Below are 18851 nucleotides of genomic sequence, written 5' to 3'. Positions count from 1 at the left end.
ATTCATATTTGACTGCTATTTTCTGCCCAGCACTGGGGACATTCTCAAGCCGAAAAATTTCTTCCCACCTTCTCTGACAGACTATGTTTTGAAATCAATGTAGAATAGAAAGGTAACAATATGTATCCAGAGTCAAGTTTCAGAGCTAGATTAGGAGAGAGCTCACAAGGGTAACTCTAATGATACCTAATTTTAGCATAATGTAAAAGATGATCCGCTCTTTCAGAAAATATGAAAAAGTCAAGTTCGGCTACGTTGACCCATTTCACTTATTTTCAGTCCTCACGCAAAATCAGTGTGTGCGACTTTATGTTCGTTTTGACGTGCACGGTCACACACACACACACACACACACACACACACACACACACACACATATATATATATATATATATATATATATATATATATATATATATATATAGTGCGGTGACATCCTCCATAGGAAACGAGCGTTTTTAAATGCACCGCGAAGAGCGCACAATCAGGTATAGGACATTTACAAGGACTCTCGACTTTACGAACTCATACCTCCCAGAATATGTCGTTTTGCCTAAATGCACCTGCTTTTTATGAAAATCTAGATTAGCTTACTCTTCATACCTCATTTGTAGAGTTTTTTGAAAATTTTTCGTTGGTACCTTTTAGAATTAGGTGTCATTTCTCACTCAAACGCAGTCAGCTCTACTACAACACGCAATTTTACATTGACGGCACGGTGTGCCAACTGTGAGCCTGAAGGCCGTTTTGGGAAGGTTATTTTACTGCCATACCTGTTGTATTTGTACAATGCACCTGCCTAGCAAGTTGCAGCAAATACTCACGTGTATTCATATTGAGTTTGGAGGAATGTTGTGAAACTTCGCCATCGGTACCTTTTCACTGGTCATAAACCATGTCAGTTTAGCCCCAAGTGAATAACCCACCAATATGTTCATACACTAAAGCAATTGCCTGCTTCCCACTTGAATACGCTAGGCTGATTGGCTAAATGTCATTGGTCTTACGAAATCGCATCGGGTCAACGCGTGATCGTGATGTAGCGCGTATGCAAATTCGTGACGTGACAATAGGCGTCTTTATTACTATTATTTTAGATTTCATTAATACATTAGCTCAACGTAGCATTTGCGGCGCGTGATTGCATCATGAATATGTATTATTCTTCAACGCACTGTGATAGGTGGTATGCAAATGACGGATCTACGTCATAGCTCATTATCTGTTCGTCACCGTTCGCGTGTATTTTTTTTGCAATGCCATCATCATAATCTAATAGAAATCGTCAATGTTTTTTTTCTTTCTTTAGCATTTTCTTTCCGATTATCACTAAGATAACAGTTACATTGGTTCCATGTTTATTTTCATGCGTTCAAATCGTTCTTATCTATTCATTTGTCTGCACTTTTCGGTCGTAACTTTGTATTTTTGTTAATATTGAATTTTTTTAAAAGCACGAACATCTCTCTATTTTCAGACACATTTTTTTTTTAATGTTTCAACCTGTTCTGTACTGCACACGTAGATATCAAGAAATTCTTCTGTTGCCGTGGACTGTATTTCATTTTCACTAGGGATGTGAAATATAGAAGTCCAAATTTGATAAATTTAATGAATATTTGACGGTAGTCCGTCGGTCAGGTATTGAATTTGTATCAACTTTTGCTTCAAGGGGATCGCATGTTATCCAATTTAACTACGAGGGCAAGATGTAAGTTCTTGCCCTGCTTCTTTGCTTTGTGGGTCTCTCTCTCTCTCTCTATCTCTCTCTCTCTCTCTCTCTCTCTCTCTCTCTTCTGATGTTTAAGAGAGCTGTGTCCACTCCTCTATTCTTCTCTCTGACTCCCTGTATCTCTCTGTCTGGGTCTCTATGTCCATTTATATCACCCCCCCCCATCTTTCTCTCTCTCTCTCTCTCTCTGCTCTCTCTCTCTCCTCCATTCCTTCTCCCTGTCTCCCTGTCTCTCTCTCTTCTCTTTCTCTCTTTCTCTTCCTCATTTCATCTTTCCTTTTTGTCTGTTCGTCCTTCCTTAACCCCTGTCATTCTCTCATAAGTTTGTGTATCTATTTTTCAGTCCTACACACTTACGCACCCATATAACACACTAAACACCACCATGAGCATTACATAAGACATTTTTTGCCTATGTAACTTTGGGTGCCTATGTACTTCAATAAATAGTTCTTGAGTGTCGGGAGACGGTACAAAACTTGTTTTAAGAACTGTCTATATTATCAAAATATGATTACCTTTTGAAACTAGGAGTGGCTAAGAATCATCGTTAGTAATCTCTATACATCTCGTTATTAACAAGTTTATATTCAACGCTATGCACTGTTTCCTACTTCTCTTTGTGACGGAGTGAGGTTGATTAAGATACAGCTTAAACAGTGAATGATGAACACCACTGCATATACATTTGGTGTAATAGTGTGCCCAGGCAGTGGACACACTCAGAGCAGCAACATAACATTTGTTTTATGACCCTCAACTTTATGATAGAGTGCGTCTCAACAAAAAAAAAGGAAAGAAAGAAAAGAAAAGGTAATCAACTTTGGAGGCTACTTTTTAATAAATTGTCAGCTGTGGAGAGCGCAATGTTGATTGTGAGGAAAGGAGAAATCTTCCTTTCATCGATACCTAATATTGTTGACAACGTCATGCATGACTGAGCACATGGACGTTAAAGACAACAATGACAAATTGCACTTTTTTCCAAGTTTGCGTGTTATTGAGAAGGAACAATGAATGTCTCACGGAAAAGTGGAAATTTTCGCGGTGTTGACATTTTCGCGCATTTCGTGCGATCCGAAATCAGCGCGAAAATAAAAGCTCGCGAATATATTTGCTTACCATAATTATGATCAAGTACTTGATGTCTGGATTCCGTGGAATTAAAAAGGCGCGACACTCTTCTTACCCAGCCAAGAGCGAAAAATTAGTCGCGCGAAAATATCCACTTTTACAGTGGATGAAATCTGTCAATGGAAGTGGTCAAATTATCAGGCCAGCCTGCATGAATGCAAGCTAAACCATTATCCATTTTTCTCTCGTCATATTCAGGACAAGGTTTGACGCTGCGAGCTAAGTATTGAATATGAACAGTAAAACATGGACTGTGTGAGTGTATGGCCCTCCCTGGGAGCGACTAAGTTATCAGACAGAGGGCATGTTTAAGGTTATAGATCATAAATTGTTAGGCGAAACGCTGAACACAAACCTGCATTCGTGCAAGCTGGCCAATTTGGCCACTTTCATTGCTACATCTCATCCATGCAGTGACACATGCATTGTTCCTTCACAATAGCACATAAACTTGGAAAAAGTGCATTGTTGTCTTTAAAGTCGTGCTCAGTGACACATTGTTAACATAATTAGGTAACAATGGAAAGAGGAGGAGTTCTTCTTTATTTGCAACTAACATTGTGCTCTCCGACGCTGACAGTTATGAAATAGTAGCCCGCCAAAGTTGGATTACCCTTTTTATACGCACTGTAGATGAAGAATTGCTCTTTCAGAAAATATGATATATAAGATTGAATAGGTTGAACCTTTTCACCTATTCGGAGCCGTCATATAAATCAGAGGGTGGAACTTTTTGTTGGTTTTGTGATGCACAGTCACATAATCTAATGATCGATCAAACAGTCTCTCGGGTTTTTTATGTTGTTCTTCCTTACAAACGTCCATTGCTAAAGTATATAATTATAGTTAGTAATCTTTGGCCAAAAGTCTGAAAAAGATTTAGAACACTTAAGTTTGAAATAGATCTAGTAGTCCTCACTTCAAAACACAACAGGAGTTCCGAATGCCGCGTTAGTTCTTGATCCGGCGGTGGCAGACAGAAATGAACGATTGGGGATGTCTAACGTTAAGGTCTACCCTCTCAACACTCAAGGTCATTGTAGTTTTGGTAAACCTAGTCAACCTCCGAGCAAAAGTGTGTTAACGGCACAGTGTATTCTCAATGCCTATGCCAATGTTTGTTGTTAAGATAGAAAGTATGTAGGTGGTGATAAGAACATTGCATGGCCGATGATAGTAATGACAACGATATCATAACGATGGTATCATAAAATATAAGCGATATAATCAGGCCTTACGTACGCAGAGTGGTCTCATCCGTCAAACGTTGTGTTGGAGTCATTATTACACCTATATTTCAAGTTTATACCATATCAGATGTTATAGAGAAGCACATTCTGAGTATAAAACCAACTATAGTCTGAATAAACCCTTTGGACACAAATCAAATTTACGAATTCGTACATGTAGCTGTCGTTATACCATAGAAAAAAATCGTTTTGTACTTTCGATGGTGGTAAACATTCAAATAAGCAAATGCCTTTATTTCTCTTCAAATAAGACAAAAAGTTTAAAGAATGATATGACTCAAGGCGATGTACTCTTTTGTTTTATGTTTTCCAGGTATTTTGGCGGGTCTCGTGGAGCTGGCATCAGTTGGACAATGCCGCCTTTCACTGCTGGCCAATTCAGGGACCTGATAAAGACAACTTTTTATCGGACTGCCATGGTTAGTTGGACTAAACTTTCCAAATCATTACTTTCATTTTCACTCTTGAATTATACCACGTGTCAGCTTTCACAAAAGACTACATAAACAATTCTACATTGTTTGCTGGGAGAGGGAACGATTGAAACAATGGTTTGTGTGCCCGTGTGTGATTCTGCGTGCGAGCGCGTGTGAGTGTGTATACCATGTGTGTGTCGTGGGTCAACAGTATCGAGTAAACGAACTGACTTAGAAATGAAAATAAGTATGTGAAGCCTAATGGTGTGCCCAAAGATTTTATCATGCAATCATTGTCTTCTTATGTTTGGCAAAATAATATTCATGATGTTATTTTGAATGGAAATGATGAAAATGCAGAAATAAAACCAAACAAACAAAGAGTTTTTGTCTAATGTTATCTGAGGAATACAAAGAATGAAAGATTTTTACGCATTTAAATTTGGTCAGTTTATGTTCAATTACAACAGTGGTCCTCTCCCTCAGATATTTCATGATTTATTTCATAGAAATAGCCATGTGCATAAATATCACATGCGACAATCCAGCGCGTTCCATATTCCCATATTTAGAATAGTACATACCCACAAAGGACTTTCGTATATACTGGACACTAACTGGTTGAAAAGAAAGCCATCAGAGCAGAGATTCAATACAACTTATAATGTATATATATTATATATATATATATATATATATATATATATATATATATATATATATAAGCACGCTAATTCACGCTTTAATAACACTTAAAGAGGAATATGATTATTTGGCAGTTGCCAGCAAATGGAAAGAATGTTACTTAATTATCAAATATGTAAGGATAATTCATATTTCAAATTTTCTCAAATTGTGACATATGAATTTAAAGGGCAAAATGAATCGTGAAATTTTAGTGGCTTTTTTTTTCATTTGCTTTTCTTTCAGGTTTGTGTTTATATTTGACTTATTTGTCTCAATGAAATGCATGTACGAGAGAAACAAAAATGGTCACTTTTTTCTGTCATGGCTTTAGTCAAAGTATTTCTTAATCAATCTATGAGTAGCTTTTAAAACTGAGATGAGGACCAATGCGAAGGTTAAAACCTAACTTTAAAAAGTCATGCAAGGACTCGTCTGCTCGTAGGAAGGGTTTGCTGTTGAAAGAAAAAAAAAATTGCTATGAAGTAAGAATCTGTGATCTGGCATCTGCAACGTATGACCTATTGGGTATTTCTTTACAGCCAAGAGAATTTGACAGTGATGGCGTTTATGACAAGTCGTATTCGAATTGACAGAAATTTGTTTGTTTGGTTTTGTCTTTTACACGTTTTGTTTTGGGTTTTTTTCTAACACTATTACACCAACAACAAAAAAGTAATGATGAACATGCCAAATGAAGCAAATGTGTAAAGCTTTTTAGATTTTGACTGCTTGTACTTATTTTCTTCTAACACTTGAGAAGAAAGAAATGTGAACAAAAACAAAACTTCTAACGCAAATTTTCCTGTAACTTCACACTGCGTAAGACAGGCTTTGAACGTGTGCCGGAATGTCGATTGTAATGTAAGTGGTTGTCTTGCATTGGGTATGGTCCGTACAGCGGTGCATATGTCATCGGTGTGTGTGTGTGTGTGTGTGTGTGTGTGTGTGTGTGTGTCTGTTTGTTTGTCTGTGAGGTGAATGGAGGAGGGGAAAGAGTGTTCACGACTGTATGTGAGTGTGCGGGCTGTATACACGTCCGGCGCTAAATTAAAAAAAAAACAAAAATTGCCGGGGGGGGGGGGTGCAGTTTACATTCTGGTGCCACTTCCGGATCTCATCAGTGAAGAAAAATAAAGAATACAAAAAGAATAATAATGATAATAGAATTAGAAATAAACTCCGCTTCCAATCGACATCGACATAACAAGCAAAAACAAACAAACAAACAAACAAATGAAGAAACCAAGCTAAACCACATTTTCTTCTCGTATCCCTTCTAGGGTCTATGAAATAAAAGTTGTGTTGCCTTATTATTTCTTGTTAGCCGTTGTTATGGAATGCGTTGTGTTATAACTGCAAAGAGCATTGTAAGATTAGAATATTTTTGTTTTGCCTAAGTTTCATGACCCAGTCACTGCAGCTCATGCCGTCTATCCAAATCGTACCATGTTAATACATTATTATACCACGACGGCCATCCAAGAGTATAGTCCTCAGTGTGTGGAGGGCTATGTGGTATGTAAGAGGGGCTGGTGGAAGGCCAACCTGCCTATTATTGCCAGTCTGCTCCTCTCTGTGTATTTGTTGTTATTGTGGACTGCGGTAATCATAAATTGCTCCATGGCATAGGCGTGGTATGTGGCTAATTCTAACGGGCAGATATTTCATACCGCGATAGGAGAAGAAGAAGGAGAAAAAAAGAAGAAGAAGAAACACCGGGTGATCCTGGTTTTTTGAAAACTCAGCTGCCTACTGCCTACGTCAGACCACTGCTGAAGTGGGTTGCTGTTGTGGGTTGTTGTTTTTTTCGCATTTCAAGGGTTTTACATTTCTTAAATTTTACAGGGTAGTTGCTATCAACTCTTTTTCGTTTCTATTTCTCCAGTTATAATTGGGTGATAAACCCAACTTCCCAGAATATCATCCCGGCAGTAATTGTCTGCACGTATATACGACGACATATAGACAACGACACAAAAGCAATAGTCTCGAAATGCAGTTACAAGGTCATATAAGGCAGATAGCATTATAACACAATGCACATTATACATTGTACGTATTATCTGACAATGTCTGGTGACGTATGTTTGATAGAGGTAGATATTCATCATCCAATCTGTCCTTTCTATTTCAATCTCATTCAATCATTCAATCACACTGCATTCATTCTCTTCAGTTACAAGCTGAACTATTTTGCAGTACATCGTATCTGCTCTCTATAATATCTATAAATGAATGGTTTTCTGGTTCATGTAATACGAATAAAAAAAAACCCCAGAAATACATTGATTAACAAAATTATCAAACGCAGTGAGATTCCTGTTGCCACAGGCACGGAATGACGGCGCTTTGTGACGGAACATACGCACACACGCGCACACATATACTTTTTTAATGATATTTTTATATGAATTTCGCTCGATATCACTAGCGTTTTCACAATGAAACAAATACCCCCCCCCCCGAAAAAAAAGAAGACGTGATTTCGTGTAGATTCATACAAGCAAAGGCAAGAACACTATAAGAACAATATTTTCTACAAATATGTATCAAAATATTACAATACAAAATTTACTTTTATACAAAAAATGAATGGTTGGTGATATTGATGGTTTATAATAAATTTCTCCTGGATATGTCATGTTGATAACATCTCCAAAATGATATCTCGGAACATTGGTGTTATCAACAGAGTAAAGTTTCACCTCCCAATTATTCAACTATTTATGTCATATTCCTCTGTGATATAATCTCATTTACAATACGATTTATTGGCTTGGGGCAGCGCCCATCAAAATCTGTCAGCTCTTATATAAGAATTCACACAGATCCATTTTTTTAACCATTATTGCTAAAAATAAAAGATTTATATTAATTCCGATTAGGTCAATTCATGTTTAATTTCAATAACAGGATTTTACGTGCTTAATTCACTAATAGGTTTCGTAAGAAAAAAATTATTAATTCACAAATACCCCATCAGACGATCTGAAGAATATCATTAACCTTTGCTGTGGTCCATGTTAGCACAAAATACGTTCATATATGACCGGCCAAGATTCTGTAATGCGTTTAGTGAGGATATTAAACGGAAATGCCCCATCATTAGCTCTATTCAAAAGGAAACTGAAATGGATATTGTTCCAATCATATAACTCTAATGTATGAGTGTAATCAGTATCTATTGATTGAGCCAAAACTTAATGCTTTGGGTTAATGATGATAATGTCTCCTGCATTTGAATGCCTCTACCACATGTCTTTTCTCTCTCCCTTCCTTTTTTTTTTCTCCTTTCTCAACATCCGTCCCGATTTTCGCTGTATTGTTGCATTTGTAGTGTTCTTGTTCATATTTTGGTGTGTCTGAGTTCATGTAATTGTCTTGTATCTTGCTTGTTTGTGCTGTTTGTCTCGTCTCTGCTGGATTTTTTTTTTTCGTCTCCGTTATTGTATGAGCCCTATGAATAAATACAAACTTGTGTATGTTCTCATGTTTGATTTGATCAATTGTTCAAGAAATATGAATTGGGTTTGGTGACCACGAATATCTTCCTCTTTTCGTATAATGTGACTGGGGAGCCCACAATCTACAAGTTTCGCTTTTCAGTGGCTCCCCCATATTCATCCTCTAATTAATCTATCACTATAAAGCTTGCTTGTATGATCCCCTTCTAAAGTATAATGTACCTCCCTTTTTATTGATTACTTATATCGAAATTCACGGACACTGTGCATGTATGCTACTACTCTGATAACTTTTGAAAGGATAACGCTACTGCTTTGAAAGTTGGCATTAGTCATTGAAAGAATGTGTTGATAGAACATGATCAATGTCCGCTTAATCTAATAATCCCTTCATTGTGTATGCTGCTGAGTTTTACATCCTGGTTTTTTTTTGTCCTATTCACTGCACAGCTATAACGGCTCGCTAAGATTAAGCACTTAAATATACCCTTTACTTTAGAGCCGTTTTTCTCAGTAAACACTTCTAAACAGTATTTGTTTTCTTTCAATATTCAGATGGGTTTGGGTTAATAGAAGAGTCAATTTTGAATTGAATATTCATTATTTTAAAGCTTAAAGTCTGCTCTTTTAGAATCTGTCCTTAACTAGGAATCGATGTATGGCGACTTTTTGTTCGTTTTGTGGTGCAGGGTCATATACATAATATATATATATATATATATATATATATATATATATATATATACATACATATATATATATATATATATATATATATATATATATGCATAACAAAACCAACAAAAAGTCGCACTCACTGATTTTGTGTGAGGATTGAAAATAGGTGAAATGGGTCAACCAAGCCAATCTTGAGTTTTTCATATACAATGTATTTTGAAAGAGCAAGGTTTACATTATACTAAGGTTTGGGATCACAAACGAACTGGAAATTGTGTTTTGAGCAGTTTTTCTCTTCTTTTTTTCGTATAATTCCCTTCTCATTTGTTTAAAAAAAATATATATACACACTCTTTATTTTCAACTCTGATAACTTTTTTTTTAAGATAATGCTTGGAACGTTGACTTTAATTATGACCGGATTGTGTTAACAATTCATGCTCAATTTCAACTTAATTTGATAATCCCTGCATTGCAGTTGCCCCGGTGGTTTACATCCTAGCTTTTATCCCATTCATAGCACAGCTAGTACGGCTTGGTAAAGATTAAGCGCATAAATAGACCGTGTACTTCAGAGCCTCTTTTCTCAGCTCACGCTTTTCCTGAGAGTGTGCTTATTTTCCAATATTTAGATAGACTAGGAGAGTCAATTTGAACTGAGTTATGCATCACTTTAAAGCTTAAAGTCTGCTTTTTTCAGAATCTGCTCTTAACTAACAATCCATGTCTGGCAACCGTTTTTCTTTATTTTTTGGATGCAAGGTCACACACACACACACACACACACACACACACACACACACACACAAACAGATATATATATATATATATAATATATATATATATATATATATAGAGAGAGAGAGAGAGAGAGAGAGAGAGTAAGTTGTCCACGTGTTGGCGTGATAATATCATAAAAAACAAAACTCTCAAGCATTGAATTGTTGTTGTTCTCTCAGTATCAACACTTGAGAAACAGCAAATCGCTCGAAAATTTGTCTGCCGAAATAAACTGTTTGTGAATACAGTATGAACTGGTTTCAGTTTTGTTTTTGATGATATATATATTTATGAAGAGCTTGCTTCCGAAAAGGCGCTAAATCCATTGAAAAATGATGGATTAAGCGCCTTTTGTAAGCAAGCTCTTCATGCAGGCCCCTGGGAGCAACTTTTTTCACAGGGGTGCTGAACCCCTGACCCACCCGTTCGGTTGCCGGATCATATTAGTAGCGTTTCAGTAAATGGGGGGGGGGGGGGGGGGCAGGGGGAGGTGAACGGAGGGGATGGGGACATCGAAACGAGGTGAGAAAGCCCTCCACCACACAAGGAAACTTTTCCACTCTTAGTAAAATTCAACACACTTTATGTGGTAAATTTTGAAATTCTTCAATAAAAAAAAGTAAATACTCGCGGACTATGTTCATGGATGAATTGTTGATTCGTGTGTGTGTGTCTTCACTTTGTATAAGTCCATGGAAGGGGACCTATGGGGGAGGGTGTGTGAGGGGGTATCCCCCTCCCACACTGGAGAGATTTTGAATTTTCCCTCCTGAAATTCAGCGATCTGGTGCACACTTACTTTTGGTGAAATTTCTTAAAAAGTTAAAAAAAAATATTAACAGAAATGTGAATGACCATTAAATCGGGTTACAATCAACTCTTGTTCCGTGTGTGCGTCATCACTGTGATTAGGTATCCCCTCCCACCCTGGTGAAATTTTGAATTTTCATTCCTAAAATTCAGTGATCTGGCACACACTTTTGGTGAATTTGTTCAAAAAGTATGAAAATAAAATATTCACAGAAATGTGAATGACCAATACATTGGGTTACAATCAACTCTTGTTCCGTGTGTGCGTCATCACTGTGAAATAACTGTATGGAAGTTGATAAGGCGGGGATGGGAGGTGGCTACCATGCGACGGAGCTTTTGCATTTGTAGAATTTAATTACAACGATATGATGCACAATCTTGGTGGACTATCCCCATATTTGTATTAGATAATCGTTTGTTGGTCTTTACTTTGTATAAGTCCATGGAAGGGGACCTAAGGGGGGAAGGGTGTGGGAGGGCATACCCTCCCACACAAGGAAGATTTTGGATTTTCAGACCTGAAATTCCGCGATCTGGTGCACACTTTTGGTGAAATGAAAAAAAAAATATGAAAGGTAACTAATATTCACAGAAATGTGAATGTCCATTAAATCATTAGATCAGCTCTTGTTCTGGGTGTGCGTCATCACTGTGTAATAACTGTATGGAAGTTGATGAGGCGAGGATGGGAGGGGTAGCCAGACCCCTTCAACACGATTGAACTTTTGCATTTTTAGAATTGATATACAATGATCTGATGCACACTCTTGGTGGAATATTTTGAAAGTTGTATCAGCGTTCGTGTGTGTGGATCTTCACTTTGTATAAGTTCATGGAAGGGAACATAAAGGGGGAGGGTGTGGGAGGGGGTATCCCCCTCCCACACGAAGGAGATTTTGAGATTTCAGACCTCAAATTCAGCGATCTGGTGCACACTTTTGGTGAAATTTAAAAAAAAAAAACATGAAAAATGGATATTCACAGAAATATGAATGACCATTAAATCGGGGTATAATCAGCTCTTGTTCTGCGTGTGCATCATCACTGTGTAATAAATGTATGGAAGATGAGGAGGTGGGGTTGGGAGGGGTAGCCCCCTCTCACACGACGGAGCTTTTGCATTTTTTAGAATTGAAATACAATGTACAATGATCTGATGCAAAATCTTGGTGGAATATCCTGGAATTTGTTTCAGACAAGTGTTATGGAGGGAGACCAAGTGGGGGAAGGATGTGGGAGGATGTATCCCCTTCCTACATGAGAGAGCTTTTGCATCTTTATGATTGTGATTCAAAGATGTGGAATTTCTGGCGCACACTTTTGACTTAATATGTTATGTAATGTAGCCATAATCAATGCAAGGGGTGGAGGCTAATACAGCAAGGGGGAGGGTTTTAGAAGGGGGTGTCCTCTAACCCCTCCCATTCGAGAGAGCCTTTGTATCTTAAGGATTGGAATGAAAATATGTTGGTTCTACACATAGTCATTTATGATGGAGTATTTGAAAAACTGTCAAAGAAGCATAAGCATACTAAATGTAGTAGGGGAATAAAGGTAAACTGAAAGAGAATATCCCCTTCCCACATTTTGGCACGTTTGGATTTGTTCAAATTAAAGTGACAGATCTGGTGCGCACTTTTTGATGAAATATTTAGAAAGTGTCGATCTCAAAAGTCTACTAAGTGGATGGAAGTTGGCCTAACGGGGGAGGGTGTGGGAGGGGGTATCCCTCCCACACTAGGGGCATTTTCCATTTTCAGAATTGAAATTAAACGATCTTGTGCACTTTTGGTGAAATATCTGGACAGTTTCTATTAAAAAAAAAAGCAAGAAATGTTTCCGCATCGTGGGGATACCGCATCGTGGGGGGGGGGGGGGGGGGCAAAGTGATGTGTTTGCATAGCTCCCACCCAATATTTTTATTCCAGGATTGATGCTATTTGATACGAGGAAACTGTGGCACTTTTAGAATCCAATTGACATTATCTCGCAAACACATTTTGGTGGAATTAGGGAAATTATCAATCCACAAAGTGTACTACTACTGCGTCTATGGAACGTATGGAGGGGAACTAAGCGGGGAAATGGTTAGGGCCCAAATGGAAGGAGGATATTATATTCCCACACGAGGAAACTTTTGCATTTTTTCAACAGAAATGACAGATCTATTGATAAAAGAATCATTCGGAGGTATGTCAATCTTATGGGAAAGGACCAAAGGTGGAGGATGTGGAAGGGGGTATAAATCCATTATATTTTCAGAATTGAACTGCAACAATGCCTTGCACAGTTTCGGTAAAATATTTGGACAGTTTCCATCACAAAAAGCAAGAAAATCTCCGACATCCCGAAAATCATTGGGAGGGGGGTAATATCATGGCAACTGCCCCGCACCCCTGCATACGAGGAAACTTTTGCATTATTCTACAATAGAAAGGAAAATATCGTGGGAGGGGGTATTTCCCTTCAATACGAGGGAGATTTCGCATTTCAGAATTGACTGCTGCACACTTTGTGTGATGGGACAGTGTCGAATAAAAAAAAATCCACATCTTGGAAATTACTGGGGGGGGGGGGGCAAAATTATATGCTGCCCCCTCCATCGATGCTCTCCTAAAGGGGGTACCCTCCCCCTAATTGAGGGAACTTTTGCATTTTTAGATTTGAAATTCAGCAATCAAGTGAGCCCTTCAGGTAGCATTATTTAGAAAAAAAAACAATAGAAAAGTAGGAAAAGCAAAATATCCAGGGACAATGAAAATGCTTTAATAGTGCTGTCTGCACTTATAAGCTTGTTCTGCGTGGGAGGGGCATACCCCTCCCACGCTCATGGAGATTTCGCATTTTCAGAAGTGAAATTCAGCAATCTGATGCCCACTTTGGTGGGATATTTGGACAATTTTCTATTAAAAAAAACCAAGCAATTTTCTCTGTAAAAAGATATAAGTTGGGGGTGCAAAAGCACCCCAACTTTTATTTTTCACAGGGGTGCTATGCCCGGCTGCTCAAAAAGTCAGGGGTGCTGCAGCACCCCCAGCACCCCCAGCTCCCAGGGGCTTGTCTTCATGTATATATATATATATATATATCGGATGGAGATGAATAACATGTTACCCGATGCCATGTGTTTGTGTGTTTGTGTGTATGTCATTATTTCATAAGCTGGTTAGTCGAAGGGGACCAAATAACCTTGACTCTGATACGATGGTGAAAGAATGAAAAAGGGAGACAGTATTTGAGTGGACAACGAGTGAAGGAAAGACAGTGTGTTTGTGCTTTAATCAATCTGAGGAAAGGCAAATAATCTGTATTGGTATTTGCTTGAATTCTGTGAGTGCAGGAGTGTGTTTGTATGTTTTGTTGTGTATGTGTGTGTGTGTGTGTGTGTGCGCGCGTATCATAGGCCAATCACATAGTTGAATGTGTATTATTATATAAGATACTATCTAAGGTAAATTACCAAACATGATTAAGGAAGAGTTGGGTGAAATAATCTATTTTGATCAAGTAGCGTAAGAATAGAAATAAAAAGGAAGCGGTAAGTTTAGTATATAGATAATAATTTTGTTTTAATTTATTACATTACACATGTGATTTTTTTCGTCACAATGGATTTCGAAAAAGCGTTTGATTCGGTAGCTCATGAATTTTCAATTCAGGTTTTACATAGGCTTGTATTTAGCAATTCATTCTATTCTCTACAGGTTAAGGAGTTTTTGGGGAAAAAATAAAGTAATGAATGGAAGGCACTCTACTGGTTATTCTAATATCAAGAGAGGGGTTAAGCAGGGTGATCCCCTATCTCTGTATCTGTTTTTGTTAGTCATTGTAACACTGGCACAACTAGAAAGGAGAGATGGTAAATGACTATGTTTTGGGGAAAATGAAACAAAGCAAAATTTTATATGCGGATGGCATTTCGTTAATCCTAAAAACAAGTAACGGTATTTTTTCATGAATTTGGAAAAATAAGTGCTTAAACATTTATAAAAGGAAAAAAATGTTCCGTGTCTGTGTGTGTATGTGTGTGCGTGTGTGTAGATGGGTAAGGTTACAGAGAAGCCTGTATTATCTGTATTTTTGGAAAATGTGTTTATGTTGTTAAAGTTTCATTTGGTTAGTTTTCAAGAGATGTCAGATTGAAAAATTATATGAACTTTTAAGACATATTAAGTATAATAAAACAGCTCTTAGGATGGTGGAAGCGGGGTGATTAAACACTCATGGGTGGGATCTATTTGTCGAAAACCTATACCTTATCAAAATAAAGATATGTATCATCATATACAGGTTCCTCGGTGGATATTTTCAGAAGTGGGTTAGATATTCTCTGAATTCTTGTGGAATAGTAAAGATCGCCTAAAAGCAAGATTATGCTGATGGGGGACTACGAATAATGAATTCTAAGTTGTTGTTTTTTTTTGTTGAAAACTCAACGTATGTGGTTAAAAATTTATTGAACCCTGAGAAGATATCTGCATGGAAATTGTGTTTTGATTACTGTTTTCGGTCAGTGGGAGGAAGATTTATATTTATATGTGATAATGATTGGTCTAGATTGACGATGACAAATCCAATCCCACCTTTTTACATACAAATGGTGAAGGCATGGCGGGAAATGAAGGAATTTTGAGGATGGAGCGATGAACCCGGTTAGATTTATGTGACAATGATATTTACAATGTACATCACATCTTACAAAAAGGTTTTATTATACCCCTTTGGCATTTTCAAAATTGAGGTAGTAAGGGAAACGGTGTATTTTAGATAAATGATATTTAACATGTTTTTCCTGTGAATTGGAAATTACCACACGTAGCGTAAGATGTCACGACATTGATATATTAATTTATGATATACAGTTGAGGATTTCTAGTACAACTGTATAAAAGATATCAAATTTTCAAATTATTAAATCAAAGATGATTCAGGGTATTTCACTTCAGAGCAACAAGAATTGTATTGTGTGGAAAGGAATCATGGTGACAGGAATTTAGATCTTAATCATAAACAAATCAGAATAAGATTAGTATTAAACCAAGAGGCACGACATTACTAAGTAAACACATGAAATTTCAGTTCAAGTTAATACACGGGATGATATACATTAAGGAATGTCTGTTTAAGTTTGGTTTGTGAGCGATAAACTTTGTTCCCTTTGTCAATTAGAGGGGAAATTTATTCACATTTATTTTTAAATTGTCTTATTGTTAAGCCTATGTGGCATTTTCTTATTGAGCATCATGGTTTAGTTGAGTTAGGGGATAATCATGGAATGGAGGGATATTTTCTTGGGCGTAGAGTTAGTTCAAATAGAAGTAGGTGTGTACATGCTTTGATCGTTTTGATGAAATCGTTTTACTATTTCAGTCAAGAATAAAAAAATGATTTACCCTCAACAGAAAAGATACAGAAGATTTTTTTTTGTGTATTTTATAGAGTAGGAAAAGACAACCGCGATAAAAGCATTTGTGACCGGCGACAACGGTTTCAGGCAAAAGTCGGGAATTTTTAATTTTTTTTTTTTTGTTCGGTGATGTTTATTATGTTAAACATACAAACAAACACGACTCATTAGTTTGGTGCAATCTTGACGTGTAGTGTTTGAATATAATTGGTCATATGTGACCTCTCCTTTCCTCTTGTCTACCTTCCCTTTAGTCAGCCTGCTGTCACAATTTTTACTACGAGTAGACAAATTTGAGAATATTAGTTTTCTTTTCACATGATTATGTCATGCTACAAGTGGCAGGTGAGTTTCCGATAGCATGATGCACGATTTGTGTAGTGATTTGCGACTCTGATTGGATCAAACCATGTTCCCCATGCATCTGTTTTCACAATGGAAGTTAGCACTGCTGTTCACTTTTTGTTTCACTTCCGTTGTCGAACATCGCGGTAGACTCAAATTGAGAAAGCCAAACGAAGAGCACGTACTACAGATAGTCCATGGGCCAAGACCCGAAAAATGGGTTGTTGGTACCATCTGAGGTGGCACAACCTTTTTGGTGTCAGTTTGTTTGTGGGGCATAGATATGCTTATCAAGCTATGATAGCATGTCCAAATGAGTAGCTTAGTCACAATAAATGAATTTTTAACCAATTTGGTCTCGTTTTTATATCCCTATACTTCTGAATCGAAACTAAACCGCTATACAAAGAAGAGCACTGCCTTCTGTATGTCCACAGGTGTTCTGTTGTAAACGCGGTGCGCTTAGTCTTTATTCAAGGCAGCGAAGGGAATATCCAAAGGGTTATGATGTCCACAGCTGTCACGCGGTGCGCTTAGTTCTTTATCTAGACCAATGTACCATTATCATATCTAAAGTTCCTCATAAAAGGGATTATCTATACTGTTTTTATACTACCCTATCAACAAATACATCAGTTTTAAACAAAAATCACTCTGTTCATTTACAATATCATTCATTATAATGTATCGTAGTGTACCGGTACATTGTTTATGCAGTATCTTATATTGTTAGAGGGAAATAAAGCGACATTGGCGTGGTATCAGCGTTTTCACCGTAGCGTTTTCGCCGGAAAATGATAAATAATTGAAAGATACGGTAAAATTCACGAGGAATTGCTTTTGTTGTTGTTGCTGTTTTTAGATAAAAGGATATACACTGCATCATACGCTTTGGATATTCCCTTCGCCGTCTAGAATAAAGACTAAGCGCTGTGGACCTCATAACCTTTGAATATTCCCTTCGCTGCCTTGAATAAAGAGTAAGCGCACCGCGTTTACAATAGAACACCTGTGAACATACCATAGAGCTGCATTTTACAGCTCCTATGGAACATACAGAAGACAGTGCTCTTCTTTGTATAGCGGTTAGTTTCGATTCAGAAGTATAGGGATATAACAACGAGACCAAATTGGTTAAAAATTCATTTACTATGACTAAGCTACTCATTTGGAAATGCTATCATAGCTTGATAAGCATATCTATGCCCGACAAACAAAATGACACCAAAAAGGTTTTGCCACCTCAGATGGTACCAATATCTGGCCTGGCCCATGGACTAAGAGGGAGCATATCTACTTTAACAGAACAATGGAGCACGTAATCATGCACGCGTGGACAAAGCATTCACGAAACGCTGCAACTGGTGTCTCCGAAAGCCGAACTATGTAAATATGTGCGACGCACCAGCCAATCGCATGCGAGACCCTGCGCCGTAGCAACGCTGGGGATATTGGCGCGGCGTTCGAAAGAAGCTCGAAACTGACGAGTGCGATCCAACATAGGGTGCTTAAAATTGCATTTTCGATAGGAAAAACTTAGTCTTATGCTATGAAATTTAGTGTAGATGTAGAAAACATATCAAAGATTCGATTTCTGAAAAAAAAGCTAAATCGACAAAAATAATGGTTAAAATCTTTGTACCCCGCCTAGGAGGGAATTTGCTCTTGCGACTTTTGCCTGAAACCGTTGTCGCGGGTCACATTTGCCAAAGTGAGAACATTTGAAGATTTTATAGAAATTATTTGATTCAAGGATTTATATCCGTGGTTGTTGGGGAGAAATGCACCGATTGATTGTTGGAATTATTTTGTTAATCAATCGTGTGTGTTTTTTTTTTTTTTTTTTTTTTTTTTTTGTCCACGTCAGACCTCAAATCAGTGTTGGCTTCTGGTTTAAGTCTAGGAAACGGGTAACCATGATACGTCAGAGTGTGATTATGCATTGTTAGGTGCGCGTGAGTGTGTATGTATGTTGGTTACGTTGTTGAGTTTGTGTATGTGAGGGTGTGTGTGTATGTCTTCTGTCGAGTGTGTGTGTGTGTGTGTGTGTGTGTGTATTTGTCTTGCGTCCCGTTTTGTTCTGTTTTCTTCATTCCGTTTCGTTTCTGTTTTTTGTTTGTTTTTTTTTTTTTCTGCGGGGATTTG

The 18851-nt window shown here is 37.5% G+C and overlaps 1 protein-coding gene across 1 annotated transcript in view; it reads left to right on the top strand.

Moving 5' to 3' along the window:
* Nucleotides 1-18851, top strand: part of LOC139714097 (atrial natriuretic peptide receptor 1-like) — a 283186-nt gene that overhangs the window by 51141 nt on the left and 213194 nt on the right. Inside the window, exon 2 of the mRNA XM_071625808.1 lies at nt 4430-4535. Coding sequence (XP_071481909.1) covers nt 4430-4535 — 106 coding nt within the window. The remainder of the gene's footprint in view (nt 1-4429; nt 4536-18851) is intronic.

This window comes from Diadema antillarum, unplaced genomic scaffold (assembly GCF_040938485.1).
Source record: "Diadema antillarum isolate AM-2024a unplaced genomic scaffold, OU_Dant_1.0 seq00002158_RagTag, whole genome shotgun sequence".
Lineage (NCBI taxonomy): Eukaryota > Metazoa > Echinodermata > Echinoidea > Diadematoida > Diadematidae > Diadema > Diadema antillarum.
The sequence above is the reverse complement of the archived record's forward strand: the minus strand, read 5'-3'. Positions and strand labels throughout refer to the sequence as shown.